The sequence below is a fragment of the Bicyclus anynana genome, chromosome Z (genome assembly GCF_947172395.1).
Source record: "Bicyclus anynana chromosome Z, ilBicAnyn1.1, whole genome shotgun sequence".
Lineage (NCBI taxonomy): Eukaryota > Metazoa > Arthropoda > Insecta > Lepidoptera > Nymphalidae > Bicyclus > Bicyclus anynana.
Genome location: NC_069110.1, coordinates 12,437,603 through 12,456,763, shown reverse-complemented (window position 1 = coordinate 12,456,763; position 19,161 = coordinate 12,437,603). Strand labels below are relative to the sequence as shown.

The 19,161-nt window shown below is 35.6% G+C and overlaps 1 protein-coding gene across 1 annotated transcript; it reads right to left on the bottom strand.

Moving 5' to 3' along the window:
- Positions 1-91: 91 nt before the first annotated feature.
- LOC112049112 (arf-GAP with Rho-GAP domain, ANK repeat and PH domain-containing protein 2) lies at positions 92-18,161 on the bottom strand (the record flags this gene model as incomplete). Its single annotated transcript, XM_052890609.1, is given in 8 exon segments — positions 92-282; positions 928-1,140; positions 1,907-2,030; positions 2,617-2,738; positions 6,963-7,077; positions 15,155-15,350; positions 16,333-17,869; positions 17,986-18,161. Coding segments are annotated over 8 exon segments (2,508 nt in total), but the record flags the coding sequence as incomplete, so codon positions are not given.
- Positions 18,162-19,161: the final 1,000 nt, after the last annotated feature.

Sequence of the window (19,161 nt, the reverse complement as noted above, 5' to 3'; positions counted from 1 at the left end):
ATTTTAACTGATGGAGTTACTGATATATTTTTTACTGATAGATTTTAACTGTTAGAGTTACTAATAAATTTTAACTGATAGAGGCACTTACTACAGCGGTAGGCATGATGGTGGGCGCCCAAACAGAGGCAAGGTTTTCGGCGTTCATCTTGTTGGCCTGCGACATAGTCTGCAGGAAGTGCAGGTGAGCGAACAGCTTGCGCGCCGTCTTCAGAGCCACTATTGGGAGTGACGTCATCACGTTCCGGTACGCCGTGTGACGTGCGGTTGGATCACCTATTTCTGTAACAATAAATAAACTGCATTGACTTGTATTTACGGCTTTGTAGACTTTCTTAATCCGGTCCCACCTTACGGTGGGACCGGATTAAGAATCCTTTATTAGTGGACCTCTACTAACTATAACCTACGTCCCTGCCAAATTTCATTTTTGTACGTCAAGCGATTTTCGAGCGATTGATATATAAGTATTAAGATTATAAATAGGTAAAGTTTGCATGTTTTTGAAGTTGTAGGCGATATTTTCTGGATCCACGGAACTGATCTTGAATTTTTTTACCGCAAATTGACATAAAATGTGGTACATCCTACTCCTACTAATATTATAAACGCGAAAGTTTGTATGGATGTTTGTATGTATGTATGGATGTTTGGATGTTTGTTATTCTTTAACGCCGCTACTACTAAAGCAATTTGGCTGAAATTTGGAAAGAAAATAGATTTTACACTGGATTAACAGATGGTTCCCACGGGATTTGTGAAAAACTGAATTCAGTTATCGTGATAAAATATGCATACCAGAGAATTTTGTTAATTCTCTGCGTGTGTGAAGGACTATTGACCTAAGCCCTCTCAATTTGAGAGGAAACTCGTGCTCAGCAATAAGCCGAATATGGGTTGATAATGATGATGATGAATATTTCTTACCCAGCGCCTCAACAAGTGTGTTATGCTTCTCCTGAGGTACGAGAGGCTCGGGCAGATCTCTGAAGAACCTCTTCAGTACCCCGGCGACATCGTGCTCGGAATGCTGTCCCGGCGTGAGCTGCACCGACCACGCGTCCCTGCGGAAGCGCGCCAGCAGTTCTGACAGCACCAACGTACTCCCAGCCCTTCTGTATATCCCTTCGGATAAACTACCTGAAAATTGTTTAGATTATACTATTAGTAGAGTCCTTTGATACAGAGCTGGTCTGTTGAAGGAAATTTGTGTTATCTGATTCTTAACACATCTTCTAAATAGATTAGTTGACTCATATCAAATTTAATATAAACAATATTCATGTCGTGTAGTACATGGAACAAGGGTCCGAAATATATCGATATCAATTAATAAAAGTTAAGGATTTCTTATAAAACTTAATTTAAAAATCATGCATTTTTTTTAATTTTCCAAACGTCAAAAACGCTGTCCTCCATTTTGTGACGTCACTAACACACTTGATGTACTAAACGTCAAACTAATTGTTAACTAATATTTTGGTCAAACGCTCCGTTTGTAAGGGATTTGTTATAGTGACGTCATGAAACAGTTGAAATATAGACCGTCATGGCCGACAGGCTCGTATTGTCAAAAATATATTTAAAAAAAATATGAAAACTAAATTTCAATCTAGTAGAGCGATAATTAACTATAAGAACATTAAAAAAAAGTGTCAACTAGCCTATTGCTGCTAAATAGTGAATAGGCTTCATGAAGATCTGTAAAGCCGCTATATAAGGAAGAAAAAGTAGGCAGACAATCTTTGATTTTTATGTATAAATTAGTTAACATTGACCTTATTTACCCGACTGTATCATAAAAATAAACATATTCTTACCTAGTCATCACTCCTATTACTAATCATAATGAAAAGCGAAGTGAAGCTTGCTTTTATCGAATACCTTTCAACAAAAACGCACATACCGTGAGCATAAATGAAACTGAGACTCTTGTCGACGATGACTGGAATGTTGTCCTTTGTAAGTTGCTGATGGTGAATGTATGCTCCATTGTTGTGAGCGGCAAGTTTCACCATGTATTTCCAACCCTGAAAATTACGATGGTAACTTTAAGATGGTCGCATGATGAAATGAAAGCAGTGGACTTAACATGCAACCAGTAGTAATAACAGTTTGGCGGCTACAACCTTTCATGGTCATAATCAAAAATCTATCCAACAATAAATTTGGAAGTTTCAAAACAAAGGAGATGGTCAAAAATTGTGTGGCGTCCAGGATCAGTCATTGTACCCTAGCGGAAATAAAAGAAGATATTTTTGATTATACAAATATACGAATTCACTTTAATTCTTCCGAAATATTATTTATTATCTCCCAAAAAATGCAGCATTATTATGGGTAATAATGGCGGATAGATGACGTTTTCTATGCAGTTATCGATTTGACGTTTGCTGTCAATTGTCATGTCATAGTTGCTCTATGGGCGCCATCTTCAATCTATCTTGTTAAAACTCTAAAAGTTGGGTTTTTATTTTATTTATTTCTTTTTATTTAGTTACATTTATTCACTTTAATACATTTTAATAAAATCCTTGTATTTGTTAAATTTTAATGATACGGGGTACAAGAGTGGACCTGAAATGGACCATCTCCTTTTCATGATTAAAAGCTTACCTTAAGGTCTCTTTCATGGGGGAAGCGTAGGTAGAGAGTGGCATGAGGGCAGTCTAGTATAAGGTTGGGACTGCCGTCAGATGGACACAGCTGTTTTGTATCGGCATCCGCTGTTTGAGTCACTGTGGACAAAAATAAATATATTTTGCTTGACCATTTCGCAATCTACTCAATATGAAACCTCAAATTATATTATCACAAAACTATTCATTCCTACAGTTCCATGGCATTGGCTAAAAAATGCAGACTTCAGAGAAACAAAATTAGGAGGACACGCTGATTCAAAATCGAGGAGGCCATGCCTAACACCAATTATCTATTACTTACCAAGTTTTGTTAATTTTTTATTTATTTTATCATGGTCGTAGAAAAAGTATAGTATGCCACTGCACGTAATTAGCCATTGTAGGTAGCACTGGTGCTACAAAGGCTTTGTTTGTTTTGGATAATAATAATTATAAGATGTAATTTTGCATCTACGACATTACACGGAAAGAAAAACAGGCATATTTTCGACCAATAGCGGCGCAGGTAAATATCTCTTTCGTCTCAAGAGAGAGAAAGAGCATTATTTTCGATTGCACCGCTATTGCCCGACATTTGTCTTTCTTTCGTCTCGAAATATGTGGTGGAGCGCATCTTAAATCTAAAGAGAAAAAAACCGACAGCCTCTTTGTGAATCTATACTAACATTATAAATGCAAAAGTAAGTCTGTCTGTCTGTCTATTACCTTTTCACGGCCATACCGCTTAACCAATTTGGATGAAATTTGGTATAGTAATAAATTGGACTTTGGAGAAGAACATAGGATTCTTTTTATCCCGGAAAAGTACAAGGTTCCCGCGGGATTTGTATAAAGTACAATTACACGCGAAGTCGCAAGCGTCCACTAGTTTTTTATAAAAAGTATATTTAACCCGACATTTCTAATATTTTTGGAGGCAGCCTGCGGATTACTACTAATAGTGTAAGTGCATTATCCTGCTCTCAATTTTATCTCTTATCACGTTTGATAACATAATAAGGTGAAGCATTTATTGAGATAATGAATAATACTCTTTATGCAAGTGAAAGACATCTGTTTAGCGCATAATTAGACAGAATGAGTAATACATAAACGAATGGGCAAACAAGATACAAAGTGACTTACATACTCGTACTGCAGATTATCGCTTTTAAATGCAACCATGTGCAATGAAATTCTTGAGATAACATAAAAAAGCCGGTTCATACAAAACTTGTGAACACATGATTCTTTTTTTGAACTTTTCCGGTGGTTCCGCACCAAATACCAAAGTAATCCGATTAATAAATTCAGAAATTATTGTAAATCTATACTAATTTTATAAAGCTGAAGAGTTTGTTTGTTTGTTTGATCGAACGCGCTACTCTCAGGAATTACTGGTCCGATTTGAAAACTTCTTTCAGTGTTAGATAGCCCATTTATCGAGGAAGGCTAGGCTATATATTATATACGTATTCTTACGGGAACGGGAACCACGCGAGTGAAACCGCGCGTCGTCAGCTAGTCCAATATAAACCTAACACCCAAGCCGTGCATCAAGTTATCACATTTCGACGTTATCATATCGACTCAACTGGATAAGTGGTGTGAAACTAAGGGGCAAAACTTATTAAACCAGGGTTTGATTCCAGCTCAATGTATAGACATTTTTTATTCTTTTGTAAAGAAAAAACATACTGCATAAATAAATAAATAATTATAACTGCTTATGATGATAAAAAATATTATGCAATTATTAAAGCTATATCGCGACAGTCCTCGAGAGCCACACGTATTTATTTTTTATTCTTTACAAGTTAACCCTTGACTGCAATCTCACCTGATGGTAAGTGATGATGCAATCTAAGATGAAAGCCGGCTAACTTGTTAAGAAGGGAAAATCCACACCTCTTTCGGTTTCTACACGACACGGAACGCTAAATCGCTTGACGGTACGTCTTTGTCGGTAGGGTGGTAACTATCCACGGTCGAAGCCTCCCACCAGCCAGACCTGGACCAATTAAGAAAACCTTTATCAACCCAGCCGGAGATTGAACCCAGGACATCTGACTTGATAATCCACCGCGCATACCACTGCGCTACGGAGGCCGTTTTATGATATTAGGATAGTAAGAGTCATCCTTACTACGAAAGTACTACTAGCCGTAGTCTACTACTAGCCTTTAGTAGAGCAACTATAGGCAATTGTGTACAATTAATGAAATAGGCTTACTATAGTTACGAGATCCCCCAGAAAATTGTCATCCGTGTAAAACAAAAATACCACACAATATAATAAACGACGAATGCATTCGGTCGCAACGTCACGGCAGTTTCCGGACGGATGTAGGCAATTGTGAGTGTACTACTATGTACTATATTATGTATTTAGCTATAATAGGTCCCACTTAAGGTCACAGCACACATATCAACACTGAAAGGGATCAGCACCGTATCAAATCGAGCCGTCATTATTCATTGTATGAAACTCTTTACAGCAACGCACACTAAACCGAATCGTAACCGTAACCGAGTCTGCGCGCTCTCACCCCTCACGCGTATCGTCTCGCCACCAACCTGAGGTCGGCGCGCTGTAAGCGCGGCGTTGATATGTGTGCTATGATCTTTATACTTCTACGAGAAAAAAAATACATCACCATGCCTGTACCAAACAAACCCTGTCTAGTCTTTTCTATAGATATTCGTTATTGTTCTATAAGCAAACACATTTATTTCGAAATCAAAGACATTACCATTTTATTAATATGTTGATTAATAAATACTATTTCACATAGGTACATTACATATAGTAATGATAGATACATTTTAAAATAGACAACTTTGTCCGCGTGGAAAACCCTTATACACGTAATTCCTGTTTTGCAGTGCGCAATTTTATTATAACTGCCTCGATATTTCAGTATCTTCTGAACTGAAGGTCCTGAGTTTGAGTCCTGGGTTGGGCTGAGAAATATTGAGCTTTATTTTATTTAAAGGAAAATACTTTATTCCAAGAAATTATTAGTAATAATTTTCAGGCAACAGTTAGGGACAACCCCGTGCCTCGATAAGCAAGTTAAGTCCCGGTCATTAATTCATTAACATCTGATAATTATCTTCATACTATCACAAATGAAACAATGCTTTGAATTTGTATGTAAAGTAAAGTCACATGGTAGAGTTTCCAACTATATTTTTACAAATATGAATAAACTCAGAGCATGATAAAAATTCGAATATATACACTCAGCTTGAAAACACATTTGCCAATTTTGAATTCAATCATTGTAGGTCTCAGAGACAAAAATTTACAATTCAATAATGTAAAAAACAAACACAAGGCTGATTAAATCGCATTTTGTTTTTGGCAAAAACATGAATTTCAATTTTTCAGATATACTCGTAATTCTATGAAAAGGTCAACTGTATTAGAATTGGCTTTGATCAAATAAACAAGAATTACTTCGTCTTTTATATCGATTACTTCGTTTCTGACTAAAAAATATGGGGTGCCATGATATAAAAACTCAATCATCGACTCCTTCTTCCATGATATAAAACTCAATGATTGACTTCTTCTATTATTGAAGTCGGTTAAAATGTAGCCTACATTAATTACTCAGGCTTTATTAACGAATTGACACTGTATCGCAATCACAAAATCGAATGAATTGTTTGTCCTACTACATATAAAGCGTACATCTTTATACAGATGGTCCGCGAGTTGCCCTCTTGCTGCTTTTATTGTTAAAGTGTTAGCTTTAGCGTTTTCTATGTTCTTTAGTACAAATTAACTAGCGGGAAGTTAAAGCGTAAACTTCATGTCACTCGATTTAACGTCAACTCATTATAGCGTCGACATCACATGGCTTTGATTGGTTAAGCCTGCCTTCCATACAATGGTACACTCTATATAGCGTTACACCCACTCTCTATAACGACAATTAAATAATAAAAATCTTTTGAATTAGTGAAAGCCGCGCAGTTGTCTACGTTTTTATGTCGCTTTATTATCCTGCCTGAAATAAACTCGACTGTCGGCATCATGCAAAAAAACACTTTTTAAGAAATTCGTTCTTTTGCTTACAAATTGGGATTGCACGTGTAGACTGTTGTTGACCATGACTAATAAATAGAAGTCATGAATTGAATACGTTATCGTATTCATAGTTGCATACAAACTTTCAAATAGTAAACATGGCTAGTAAAAGAAAATCACTGTATTGACGAAAGTTTTACTCATACATTTTTCTTCTTTCCATATAACGACCACTCTATATAACGCTATAAATATTTATATAGAGTTTACACTGTATATTACTCAAGACTAGTGGTACTCACCGACACATCTTGTCTTTCTCAGGTCAACAGTGCACACGTCGTCGCCTGCATAGTACGCGAGGACGCGGCGGATCAGCATGATCCACGCGCCTCGCCACTCCCCACTCACGCCTTCCTGTTAAACAAGATATTTTTTTTATTATTATAATTATCAAGTTAGCCCTTGACTACAATCTCACCTGATGGTAAGTGATGATGCAATCTAAGATGGAAGCGGGCAAACTTGTTAGGAGGAGGATGAAAATCCACACCCCTTTTTGGTTTTTACACGATATCGTACCGCTAAATCTAAATCGCTTGGCAGTACGTCTTTGTTGGTAAGGTGGTAACTAGCCACGGCTGAAGCCTCCCACCAGCCAGACCTGGACCAATTAAGAAAATCTCAATCAGCCCAGCCGGGGATCGAATCCAGGACCTCCGTTTTATAAATCCACCAAGCCAAGTCAAGTCAAGATAAATTACAACTACAGCCCTACTACTATTTGGCCCACCTTCATCCCTTCTAACACTCTAACCTTCTAAGGTCAAGGCTTGCGCCGTTACGGATATTCGAACTCAGCTGAATTATAGCACTATTCTAAACTCAGCCAAGTTTTTTTTTTAATATACCATATATTAGGAAATATTAGGGATCGCCCCACCAATTAGTCGAAATATACTGTTACTAGGGGACCCGGATAAACTTCGGTTTGACTTATGTGCACCTCTTACATATCCCTACCCCTATCCTACCCCTGCTATGAAATATCTTTAAAGTATGCGTATATTCTAGATCCCTACCAATAAGTAGAAAAAACTATGTTATGTATGATAATAGTCCAGCGGGCAGAAATCGAAATACGACCTCTCGGTGTCGAGTCACCCTAGACGCTACGCAGCGAAAACTAACTCTGCTCTCTTGTTCAACAAATAACTATTATACTTATACGTATAATTAAGTTTACCTGACCAAATCAAAAACATTTTTCATTATTTAAATCTATACTTATAATAAATCTGTAGAGAGTTCAATTCTGTACATGAAATATATTTCCAAAATAACTATCAGCGGGTGATTAGTGATTAGTGATTGATTGAACTTTTGCATTTTTGGCATCATACTGATGTGAAGTTATTTCTTTTGTCTGTCTGTATGTTCGTAGAAACAAAACTACTCGACGGATTTTAACGAAACTTGGTACAATTATTTTTCATACTCTTGGGCAGGTTATAGGATAGTACTTTTTATCACGCTATGATCAATAGGAGCAGAGCAGTGAAAGGAAATGTTGGGAAAACGGGAGATGTTACTCCATTTTACAACGATACTACTGTAAGGGCTGGATTAAAGAGGTCTAAGGGCGAAGGAAGTCGCGGGCGTCCGCTAGCATTTAAAATTTTATGTTAAGTAGACTAAAAGCTATATTTTTTGAGACAGCCGAAATCTAATTATAGGGTTCTTTATTTAACTAAATATTTGATTTTTTAGTAGTAAATGTTGAATCATAACTAGTATTTATATTTAAAATATTTTTTAAAGAAACGAGAATTTGACTAATCTACTAATTGTATTATAAATAATAGAAACTTAGACTTAAAAAACCTAATTAACTCCAAGTAATTTTTTTATTTCAATACTTTTTAATCATGTACTATGTCATTAGTTTCACTACACTAAGATAATAATTCAGTAGAAATATCACGTCTATATCGCTATTATGTAAACAATCAAGTAGATACATCTTATTTCTCTCTATATGGCATGACGTTTAGCCAACGATACTTTTTCCTATAGTGATGAATTATTTTTTTAAAGTTTTATACATATACAATATAACACACAGCCATACAATTTATATATACAACTTTTTGCACACAAGATAAAAAGCTCAATCAATTAGAATTTAAGTCTGTCTAAGGCATAGACATGCCTTAGACTATGTCCGAGTCATACAGAAATGTAGACACATTTCTGGATGACTCGGACATAGTCTTAGAACAGATACCTACTCTACCCCTCTATCCTTCCCTAGATATGTAAGCTATCCTTAAAACTGGATCAAACTACACACGGTGTACAAATTTGATTAGAATTGGTTAAGTATTTAGGAGTCCATCGCGGACAAACAACGTGACACGTAATTTATATATATTATAAGAAGATATATTTATAAGTATATACTAACTAGCTGACGCCGCGTGGTTTCACAAGCGTGGGTCTCGCTCTTGTAGGAATACGGGAACAAAAAGGCTCGGGGATAGTGTAGCTACGCAACAGTGAAAAATTTTTTCAAATCGGACCAGTAGTTTCTGAGATAAGCGCGTTCAAGCAAACAAAGAAACTCTTCAGCTTTATAATATTAGTATAGATATACGAGTATTATTCGCAATGTGCACAGTAAAATCATTCGCTTTGTACAATGCAAAGTATTGTAAAACTATAAATAAATTTTATAAAATATTAGATATAAATCGCACGAGTACTTACATTAACGCACAGCCATCGAGCTCGATGTCTCGAATGAAAAGAACAATACGAATTTCAAAACAATTTTACCCCACACATCAATCGTAACTATGAGCATACAAGTACACGCTCGCAAAAATGCTGGCTAAACGTTTTCGCTATTAGAAATTGTAAATTGATAGGCGTGAGTCATTCAAATTAAATTACTCCAGTCATTTTAGCTTTTAAATGCTGAATTTTTGCATACAGCTTTATTAAGGCGTTGTAATGAAGATGTGAAAATCGCATTGGTATAGTGCCGTTTAAAAGTTATAAAGGTACGAGTAAATAGGTCACAAAAATCTCGCAAACCATGCAATTATCTTAAAAAATATTTCTTGCATTTTTAAATAAAATTAACCATTTTCGGGGCACAGCGCTGAGGAAGAGATTATGACGATGCACTTCTGATGCAGAGTTTCTTCACGTGCATAATTTATGATATGTGCGTAATAAAAGATTTTTTTTAATAGAGTGAATAATTTCAACTGGAATATTGAAAACAACAGAAAAAATAAACTTTAGAATTCAGCTCGCTAGGAATTTTTCCACAGATGGGGTTTAAAATACCTAAAATGACTGGACTAAATATACAATCGCTTCATATGCTACGTCGTGTAATTTAAAACCGTAGGATCAGAGGATACTTACTGCCTACCACGATGAAATTCTTAGAACTCTGTTTTAAGTACATGTAATTTTTTTAGCAAAATTCCAAAAAGGAGGAGACTCTATGTTTAGATATGTACGATTGTACGAGTATGTTTCCATTACATATGATTAGTATAATATTTTTATCATTTATGGACCGATTTTAATCTTATTTAAAATCGGTCCATAAATGATAAAAATATTAAGGGTTATTAAAATACGAATGCATTTTATAAAGCCAACGAAGTGAGTTTCATAATAAAGACGAGAATTTTATTTCCAAGTTATGCACCATTTTATAATCTACTATATCTAATCGCATGCAATATATTTAAAACCATTATAGCATTTTAGCAAAAGAAAACGGTACATCAAAAACTTTAGCTGTGGACCAATTCCAAATGAATTGGTCCCCTGGGTCGTTTTCCTCATATATATTATACTAGCTGACGCCCAATGGCTTTACATTCATAACTCCCGTTTCCGTCGGACAACGAGCATAAAATAAAGTCTATGTTACTCGCTGATAATATAGCTTTCCATTTGTGAAAAATTTTCGTTTTTAATTTTATGAGCGTTTTATCCATCAAAGCCATTCAAACAAACACCAACAACATTCGCATTTCTAATATCAGTTAGAATAACAGACAATAATAGAATATTATATATATGTGTGTATATAATATATAGATAGAATATTCGACGAGAATTGTTTCTAATGGCTAAAGAATTCTCGTCGAATATTTATTAACGAGTACATGATGTAATCACGGTACAACGTATCTCCTGAGACCTTGCATGTATCTACTTGGTGATTCTCTGGACTAGATAGGCAAATTGTATAGTAAATGAGAAATCATTGAACAAATACGGCTTACGTATGAATCAGACGACCAGACATGTTGGGTACCTAGTTACATAGATTGGGCATACCTATGATTGTATAAATGCCTAGTATGCGACACTGTGTGCATAGTCTTAATATATTTACAATAATATATACAACAGATGTATGAAAAATAACAAGCCTAATAAATAGCATATCGTTATTAGCACACTTCGCTAATGCTATGCGGGTTGGTGGGCTTAGGGTTATAATTATTTATTATATATTAGGAATCTTTAACGGTCATTAGTCATCATCGTCATATCAGCCGTTCGACGCCCACTGCAGAACATAGGCCTTTTGTAGGGACTTCCAAATATCACGATCCTGAGCCACCTGCATCCAGCGAATACCAGCGACTCGCTTGATGTCGTCAGTCCACCTGGTGGAGGGTCGACCAATACTGCGCTTTCTTGAGCGGGTAGCCATTCCATCACTTTGGGAATATAAATGAATGTTTTTGCTTCCCCATCCAGAAGTCCCCCTCTATGGCTCCCCAGCTAATATATTAAACGTAAGATCCAAGAAAAGTTGACGAAAACATAACATTAGACAGAGCTGTGGCCTAATTCACTATTTTGGTATTTACTATCAACTTATTGAAATGGACCACAAAGTGTCATCTACCTATTAAATGACATACATCGTAAGTACCGGATGACATTTGTAATATGTATCATAGGATGTGGATGACATTTTGTCAATTGATTTGTTTTTTTTATTTTGATGGGTTGATAATAAAAACCAAAATAGGAAATAGGCCAGCTGGAATATGACATTGCATTTGTTTATTATAGTGAATTATTATCATAATGTCAGTCAGACAAGAAAAGGTAAAAAGGATGAAAACAGACATACACTGATAGGAGTTGTTAAAACAAACCCATCAAGATACAATAATCTTATTTGAGCGATAAGATGATTTGTATTGAATGGAGTCTCCAACACAACTTACACAACTTATCAGTCTAGTTTCTTGCTAACTAGCGGTAAGCCCGAGACTATATTCGGAAAATAATATTATACTATAGTATACGTATAAAATTCCTCTTGAATCACTCTTTCTATTGATGAAAACCGTATTAAAATCCGTTTGAAAGATCTAAGCGTACCAACATATATACTAATTCAAAGCTGAAGAATTTGTTTATTTGAACACGTTAATCTTAGAATTTCTTTTCGAATTCAAAAATTATCTTTATTTCTTTGGATGGTTATCAGGCTATAAGGCTTTATTAATATAACTCTCAGCGTGGAATATCGGAGATGATTGTGGCAAAAACAGAAAAAAAATATTTCTTTCGAGTGCTTTTAATGCCTGCACTACCTATTATTAAAGTAAAGCCAATACTATTGTCACATAGGCCACTAAATCCAATATAATGTATATTTTTTAAATACCTAAAGCTTTTTCGAAAGCCTAAATATAAATTTACTAAAAATCAAGTCACAAAGAATTTAATGCATTCGTTCTGGAAAATACTACTTCAATATCGATCGGCATCGGTGGTTGGAATTTAAAATCAAAATAACCATGTAACCTGAGCTGAAAAGGAAAACGTGATCCTTTTTTTCACGTTTATAAATGAGGCAAATTTAAATCAGGGCAAAATATGACGTTAACCATTCTGGACGATATGCTATATGTACTATAAAAGGTTTAGCACGAATAAAATGTACAATCAATGTATTTTATACTAGTAAAAGTCATTCAGTCATTATCAGCTTATTGGCTAAAATAATCACTGCAATTTCAGTAATAAATAATAATTATTAAAATGTTGAATCCCGACCTCTTTAAATAAAATACGAGTAGTTCTGGACCACACTGCACAATTAAACAACTCTATTATATTAATAGGTAATTTGAACAAACTGAAAAATATGAGCCACCATACGATGTTTTATTCGAAAGTTAAGATGCTAAATAATAAATGAATTATTAAATGAAATAGCCAGCATGAGACTATAACATCCTGCAACGTAGGGCACCAAACGATTTATTCGTTCACGAATTAGATACACCAATTCATAATATGTTTTTACCAATAAAAATTGAACCGACTTCAAAGATGTATTTGATTTATTTGGATATTAACACAAAATTACTGAACCGATGTTCATGAAAATTAAATGGGACCAATTTGGAAGTATACTATTTCAAACTAAAAAAAAATTTTTCAAAATTGGTTTATAAATGACGAAGTTATGAGGTTACGAATATAAAAAAAATTATACGCGTCGAATTTAGAGCCTCCTCCTTTTTTGAAGTCGGTTAAAAAACGGGGAAAATTATTTATTAAAACTACCAACAGCTACGTACCTATTATAGAATTACGTTAAATGTTCTTCCGTTCGACCACTGATACGAGTGAGTATTACTGCCGAATGTGTTTGTAAAACAATGACACTTATACGGGTAAAATCTGCATATAATTATTTATGTTATAAAACCTTATTACCTAATAATTAACGGGACACTTGGGTGACAAGGCAATGTGTAGTACTGCAGTCGTTTATAGCCAACATTTATTTACAGAGTTGCGCACGTTTGGGGCGCGGAGAGCAATGCAATATCGATCCCGGCGACGCAGGACTTGGCGCGGAAACTACAGATATAATCCTACTACAAACATACCTACTGATGATAGAATTCGTGTTATCTTCCTAGCTGTCGGAAATTATATACAGTGTCCCGTAATAATGGATAAAACGCAAATAAAAGAAATACACTACTTAATTATTTATAACTAATTTGTATAGTTTTCCAAAAATCCCTAGGGTGACCAAGATTTGGAAGATAGAAAAAATTGAAAAATCCGAAAATTAAAAATATTACTTGGTCACCCTAGGGATTTTCACTCTAGGGAGGGAAAACTATTCAAATTCGAATTTCGGAAAACTATTCAAGATTGGCTTATTGGGGTTGGGTTAATTATTATTTTCTTTTTGTTCATTCTTATACATTAGTGGTATAAAAATAAAGAGAACTATAGTATACACACATAAAAACAGCCAAAAGCTCGAAAAAGCTGATGTTAGGTAGCTTTGTATGAGGATAATTGTCATTTCGAATTACTTTCAATAGATGATAGAGGAATTATTGAGCGCGCATCGACTCACTTCACATAAACACTTTGACCCGAAAACTGTCCAGAAATCAAGCTTATCAAAGAGACTCTACCAGAAAGAAACGAAGCCAAATAATAAGGTTTTCATACAGAGATTTTAAACCTGGCAAGCGCACATAAAAAAGAGAGAAGAGTTCCATATTCACACGAGATCGTTAATGTGTTTACTCGGCCGTCACTCTAGACTGTCGCTTAATAACAAGATACTTGTGAACAAGAGCGTTCTAAACCCAATCTGGACTTATGGCTTAGAGCTGTGGGGCACGCCAAGTCATTTCAATATAGAAATACTCTAGATATACCAGTACTTAGAATTTCGCACGATACTAAGCATTCATGCACGTTTGCTGTTTTAGTGAACCAGCGGTTCCACAAAAACATCAGACAACATCTTGAAATGCCGACAGTCAAGGAAGAAATAACTCTATCTATCATCATCTTCTATTAAAAACTCAGTTTATAGTCAAGCAACTGATCACACATACATTACATTAAGTACATATAATTTGTCAAAATTATGTCGAAAGTGCATAATCCATCCAACAAAAATGCTGCATAATCCATTAAGATATAACAAAACAATGCAAGAACGCACTCATGACAAAGGGCCCGTATGGGTTCGAAACAAGTTGGGCATACTCCGTATCATGTGAGTTTTCGTCCTGTTTCATAATCAATTAATATGAATAACACTCATGATTGTTTAAATTCTAAAACAATGCATAGTGGCAGTGGGGCATTTGACTTTTACAGATCTACAAAGTCAGCTATGATATTTTTATTTTAACCTTTATGAAAGCGTACCTTTATATTATCCTTTATATTATATATGCATTGGTGGGTATAGTCTGGCAAATTAGTTGATAACACTCCCATGATATGCGAGCGACAGGGGGAATGGCTGCGCGGGTGTGAAATCGTGCATGCGTTTTCATTCATCGCTGCACGCCCCCCAGCCCGCGCGCAACATCGGGAGTGTTACGAACGAAGTTGCCAAGCTATATCTGTCTTTATTGTACTATTAATTCAAGATACATACCTTAAGGTAGCACCAGCCACATCTCGTGAACTCTGTAGTGTATTTAGTTGGAAAGACATTGGTTAGATGCTCTGCAAGCTTTTGCGCCCAGTTTCGTCTCTCGGATGCACTTGCACAACTGAATAAAACTTTCCGTGGCGTATTACGAATTCCGGTAGAAACTGTTACTTCAAAACAATATGAGTTGGTGGTGGTACTGTAGACAATGGAAAAATATATGATTGTAATTAATAAAATAGAAGCAAACTAAAAAGTTGAAACATGAAATTACTTAGGTCTGTGTGTTTAATTTTATAGGTAAACATGGCACAGTGATTGGCCTTGTTTGAGGTCCTAGGGTCAAGCTCTGAGTCAAACTATACAATGTGCCTTGCCTTGTTCCAAGAAATTCTTAGTAGCAGCTTGGAATTAGGAAGAATGCAAACTTGAATTGAAGCAGGGGAGTGAGCATGACTATACATTTCTAGTCCTGTAAGTAAAAGACCAATCAAATAGGCTTAATAGCCTAATAATGATGCTATAACAATTATGTGTGGCTTGTTAAAAGCAAGCAATAAGTTGTGAACAATGATATTAAATACTGTTAGATCTGTTACTAGCAAAATGAATGACACTGAAAAATGAGGAGCTCAAAAGAGGAAATTTATAGTCAACTCAACTTTAGTTGTGGTTAACAAAGAACGTTATTTAAACAAATAATACGTAAATATTGTCTACAATTTTGAGTTGTGTGACCAGGAAGTGTAAAAACTATATATACATAAATATATAATGGAATTAAAGAAAAAATTGTGCATATGTGCGCCCGGTATGGTAGCCTAATATTCTTTTTGCAGTGATTTTGTAGGGACAAAACCGATCTATAGTATAAAATTAACATTGGTTGTGAAGATGAATATGAAGAGCTGTTAGATGTTGAGGTCCTATGGTAATGTACGTGTGAACAAGGACTGAAAAGCAGTGTTGACTGACCTCCCACTATGTCAATTGACAAGTGAGTTGCAGGGAGTAACTGGATGCAGACTTAGGATTGTGGTTTTAGAAGTCTCTACAAAAGGCCTATATCTTGCAGTTGAAATTGATGAAATGTATTGATAATGATATGGTAAAAATAAACAATTATTTAGTATTCAAACATCACAGTGAAAGATAGAAGTAAATATTATTAGTTTACTCACCTTGAAGATAACGGCAAGACCAATTGAACTGAATGAACATTTTCTAGCATGTAAGCCTCCTTTAAAACTAAGTTTGTTGGATCTGAATAGCACATAAGTTTTTGATCTGACAACACACAAAAACGTGACTGAGAGTTCTTGAACAAATCTTCCACTACTCCGGACACCACTTTATTCATCATACCACTGTAGTACGACACCGGTAAGTTGTTTACAGGGGGACGCTCAATTACCTCGGATTTTTTATTGATTTGTTTGTTTGATCTATTCCGAACAGAATCTAACTTTAATATGTTTGAAAATTTTTGCATCATAGTACTTTGCATTTTATTCTGATCTGAGGATGACGCTGTGTCATTGTCTACATACCAACTTGCTCTTTCTTGGTTAATTTCACTATTTTCGACTCCAGTTTCTTCAGGAGTACAAACTGGTGATGTATCGTTAGGGCAAAGGCTATCACTACGTTCGGGTGGAGTTGGTGGATTAAAATACTCTGTTTCGGTGAAGTCATACTCATCACTACCATTGTCTGCATTAGAAATGATAGTACCATAGGTATCACCTATTAAAAAGGACTCCAACAGAATGAGTTCATTACTAACACCTTCATATTTCTTGTTAGTGAATGTATTGTTATTGTTCAACGGATCAAACTCATATATTGTACTTTTACTTGGCCTTGGATTTGCATCTGCACCAATGTTGGAAGAGGAATGGGGAAGTGTCCAGTTTTCATACAATGAGTTTTGCCTCATAACAACTGTATCGCTCATTCTTTTTTTCCGTCGCTCTGGAACTTCAGGTGCTGATCTTAAGCTCACAATGCTGTTAACCCTTGATGGATTTACTGTATCATAAGTTGATACATTATCTAAAGTCAAACTTAAATCAGTTGGATCATTTTCTCGACTGTCAAATGAAAAATTGCTTGCTGTATCCGTGTTGGACTCAGAATTACTGGAAAACAATGAGACATCATCGAGTTGTGTTGTATTCAACTGAAGTGCAGGAAGTCTCTCCAACTGATGCTCATCCTTGCCATATTTCTTTTGCTCCAAAAGAGGAGAATGGAATTGAATATTATCAAAAAGACTCACATCTACAACTGGCATTGAAACCGGCCTTTGACTGTCATTCTCGGCAGGATTTTCAGACTTCTTTGATATTCTTAATTTAATGCTGGCTGATTTAGTACCTTGAATGACAGATTTTGTAACAGTGTCTCTAACGGATCTAGACGTCATTATGGTTTTCTCCAGGGTGTCTTTCGCAAATCTCGAAGAGTCAGATATGGATTTTTCAATTTTGTCATTGGCAGATTTTGCCGAACTGCTAACCTTTTGTGCAACATCCTCCGTGATTTGTTTTGAAACTGAAGTGATGGAACGTAGTACATCAGAAGCTGTAACCTTTTCATTGTTCGTTGGCGCTTTGGATCGTGGCAGAGGAACAGGCACTTTTAATGCTTCATTCTGGGGCAGAAACGTACTCCGAGGTTTTGGCACAGGCGGCGTATCCATGGGGAATTGATTGCCTGGTTATAAAGAATATGATGTGGCCATAAAAAATAAAAAAACAAACAATAACATGAACGAACGTATGAGCCACCAATACAGTTCACAACAAATTAAACTAACTACAATGACTCACTTATCAACATTCACTTGACTGAGTTACAAGATAATTACACATTTAAATTCCATCTATTGGTTTTCAAAATAAAGTTGTAATATTAAGACTGTGAATGAATTGTCTAGGATTTATAGAAAAATAATAATTCGGAGTTTAAAATCAGTCTTCATCACAGACCACAGATCATCACTAATTTTTTTTACAAGGCTTGACAACTTGACAAGTTGACAGCATTCTTTTTTCTGTTCCAGCCATAGAGTAGTGGTCTAAGATTTCAACAGATTATACGAACCAAAGAAGACACAATTTGTAACCGCATAGATTAGATCTAAGACCAAGGTTAGATGATATGTGCCGATAGTTAGTAGATTTATCTGCTAATAATGGATTTTGCGATAGGGACGGATTAAGGAAGTCTAAAGGCTTTCACAAGTTCATATGAAAGTCCTTACTGTTTAAGCTTAAGTGCCTTTAGACCTCTTTACTCCGGCCCTGTCGTAAGATGGGTTTGTAACAGACGTCTACCAGCTATAAACCACTCCCTGTTAAATTTCAAGTTTGTAGCATATTAAATGAAACACTTTCATACAAACTTGTGAGAGCCTCTAGACCTCTTTAATCCGGCCCTATCGAAAATCCATCATTAGCAGTTACCTACTAACTATAGACTGCCTCCGCTCAAGTGGTTTTCGAGATTTCGTGAGAATGACCTTTCGATATTATATAACTAAGAAGACTAGCCCACAACCGAACATTATTTTCCTCGTTTTGGCCACATTTTGATCGGAGCTTTGCTCTTATTCCTTCCTCGTTAAACGGGCTTTTCAACACAAAAAGATTTTTTCAATTCTAACCATTAGGTAAGGCAGCAGTACAAAATTGCGTATAACGGGCGAGCAAATGTTATTTGATGACGTCACCGCGTTAAACGGGAGCTGATCACCGCGCGCTCACTTTAAAATTCTATATCTCGGGAATTAATTAACTTGACGAAATAATTATTTCACGAGTATTTTTTTGTTTTCAACGGAGAATACAGAAAGCTAACATTTAAAAATAGTTAACATTATTCATTGGCTACCTAAAACATGGAGTTTGGACCGTGGTGACTTTGGGAGGTAGCAGGTTTTAAAGATCCATACCCTCAACCGTCTAAGTATAATTTATTTATGTTTTCCTCGGCATATGATGAGA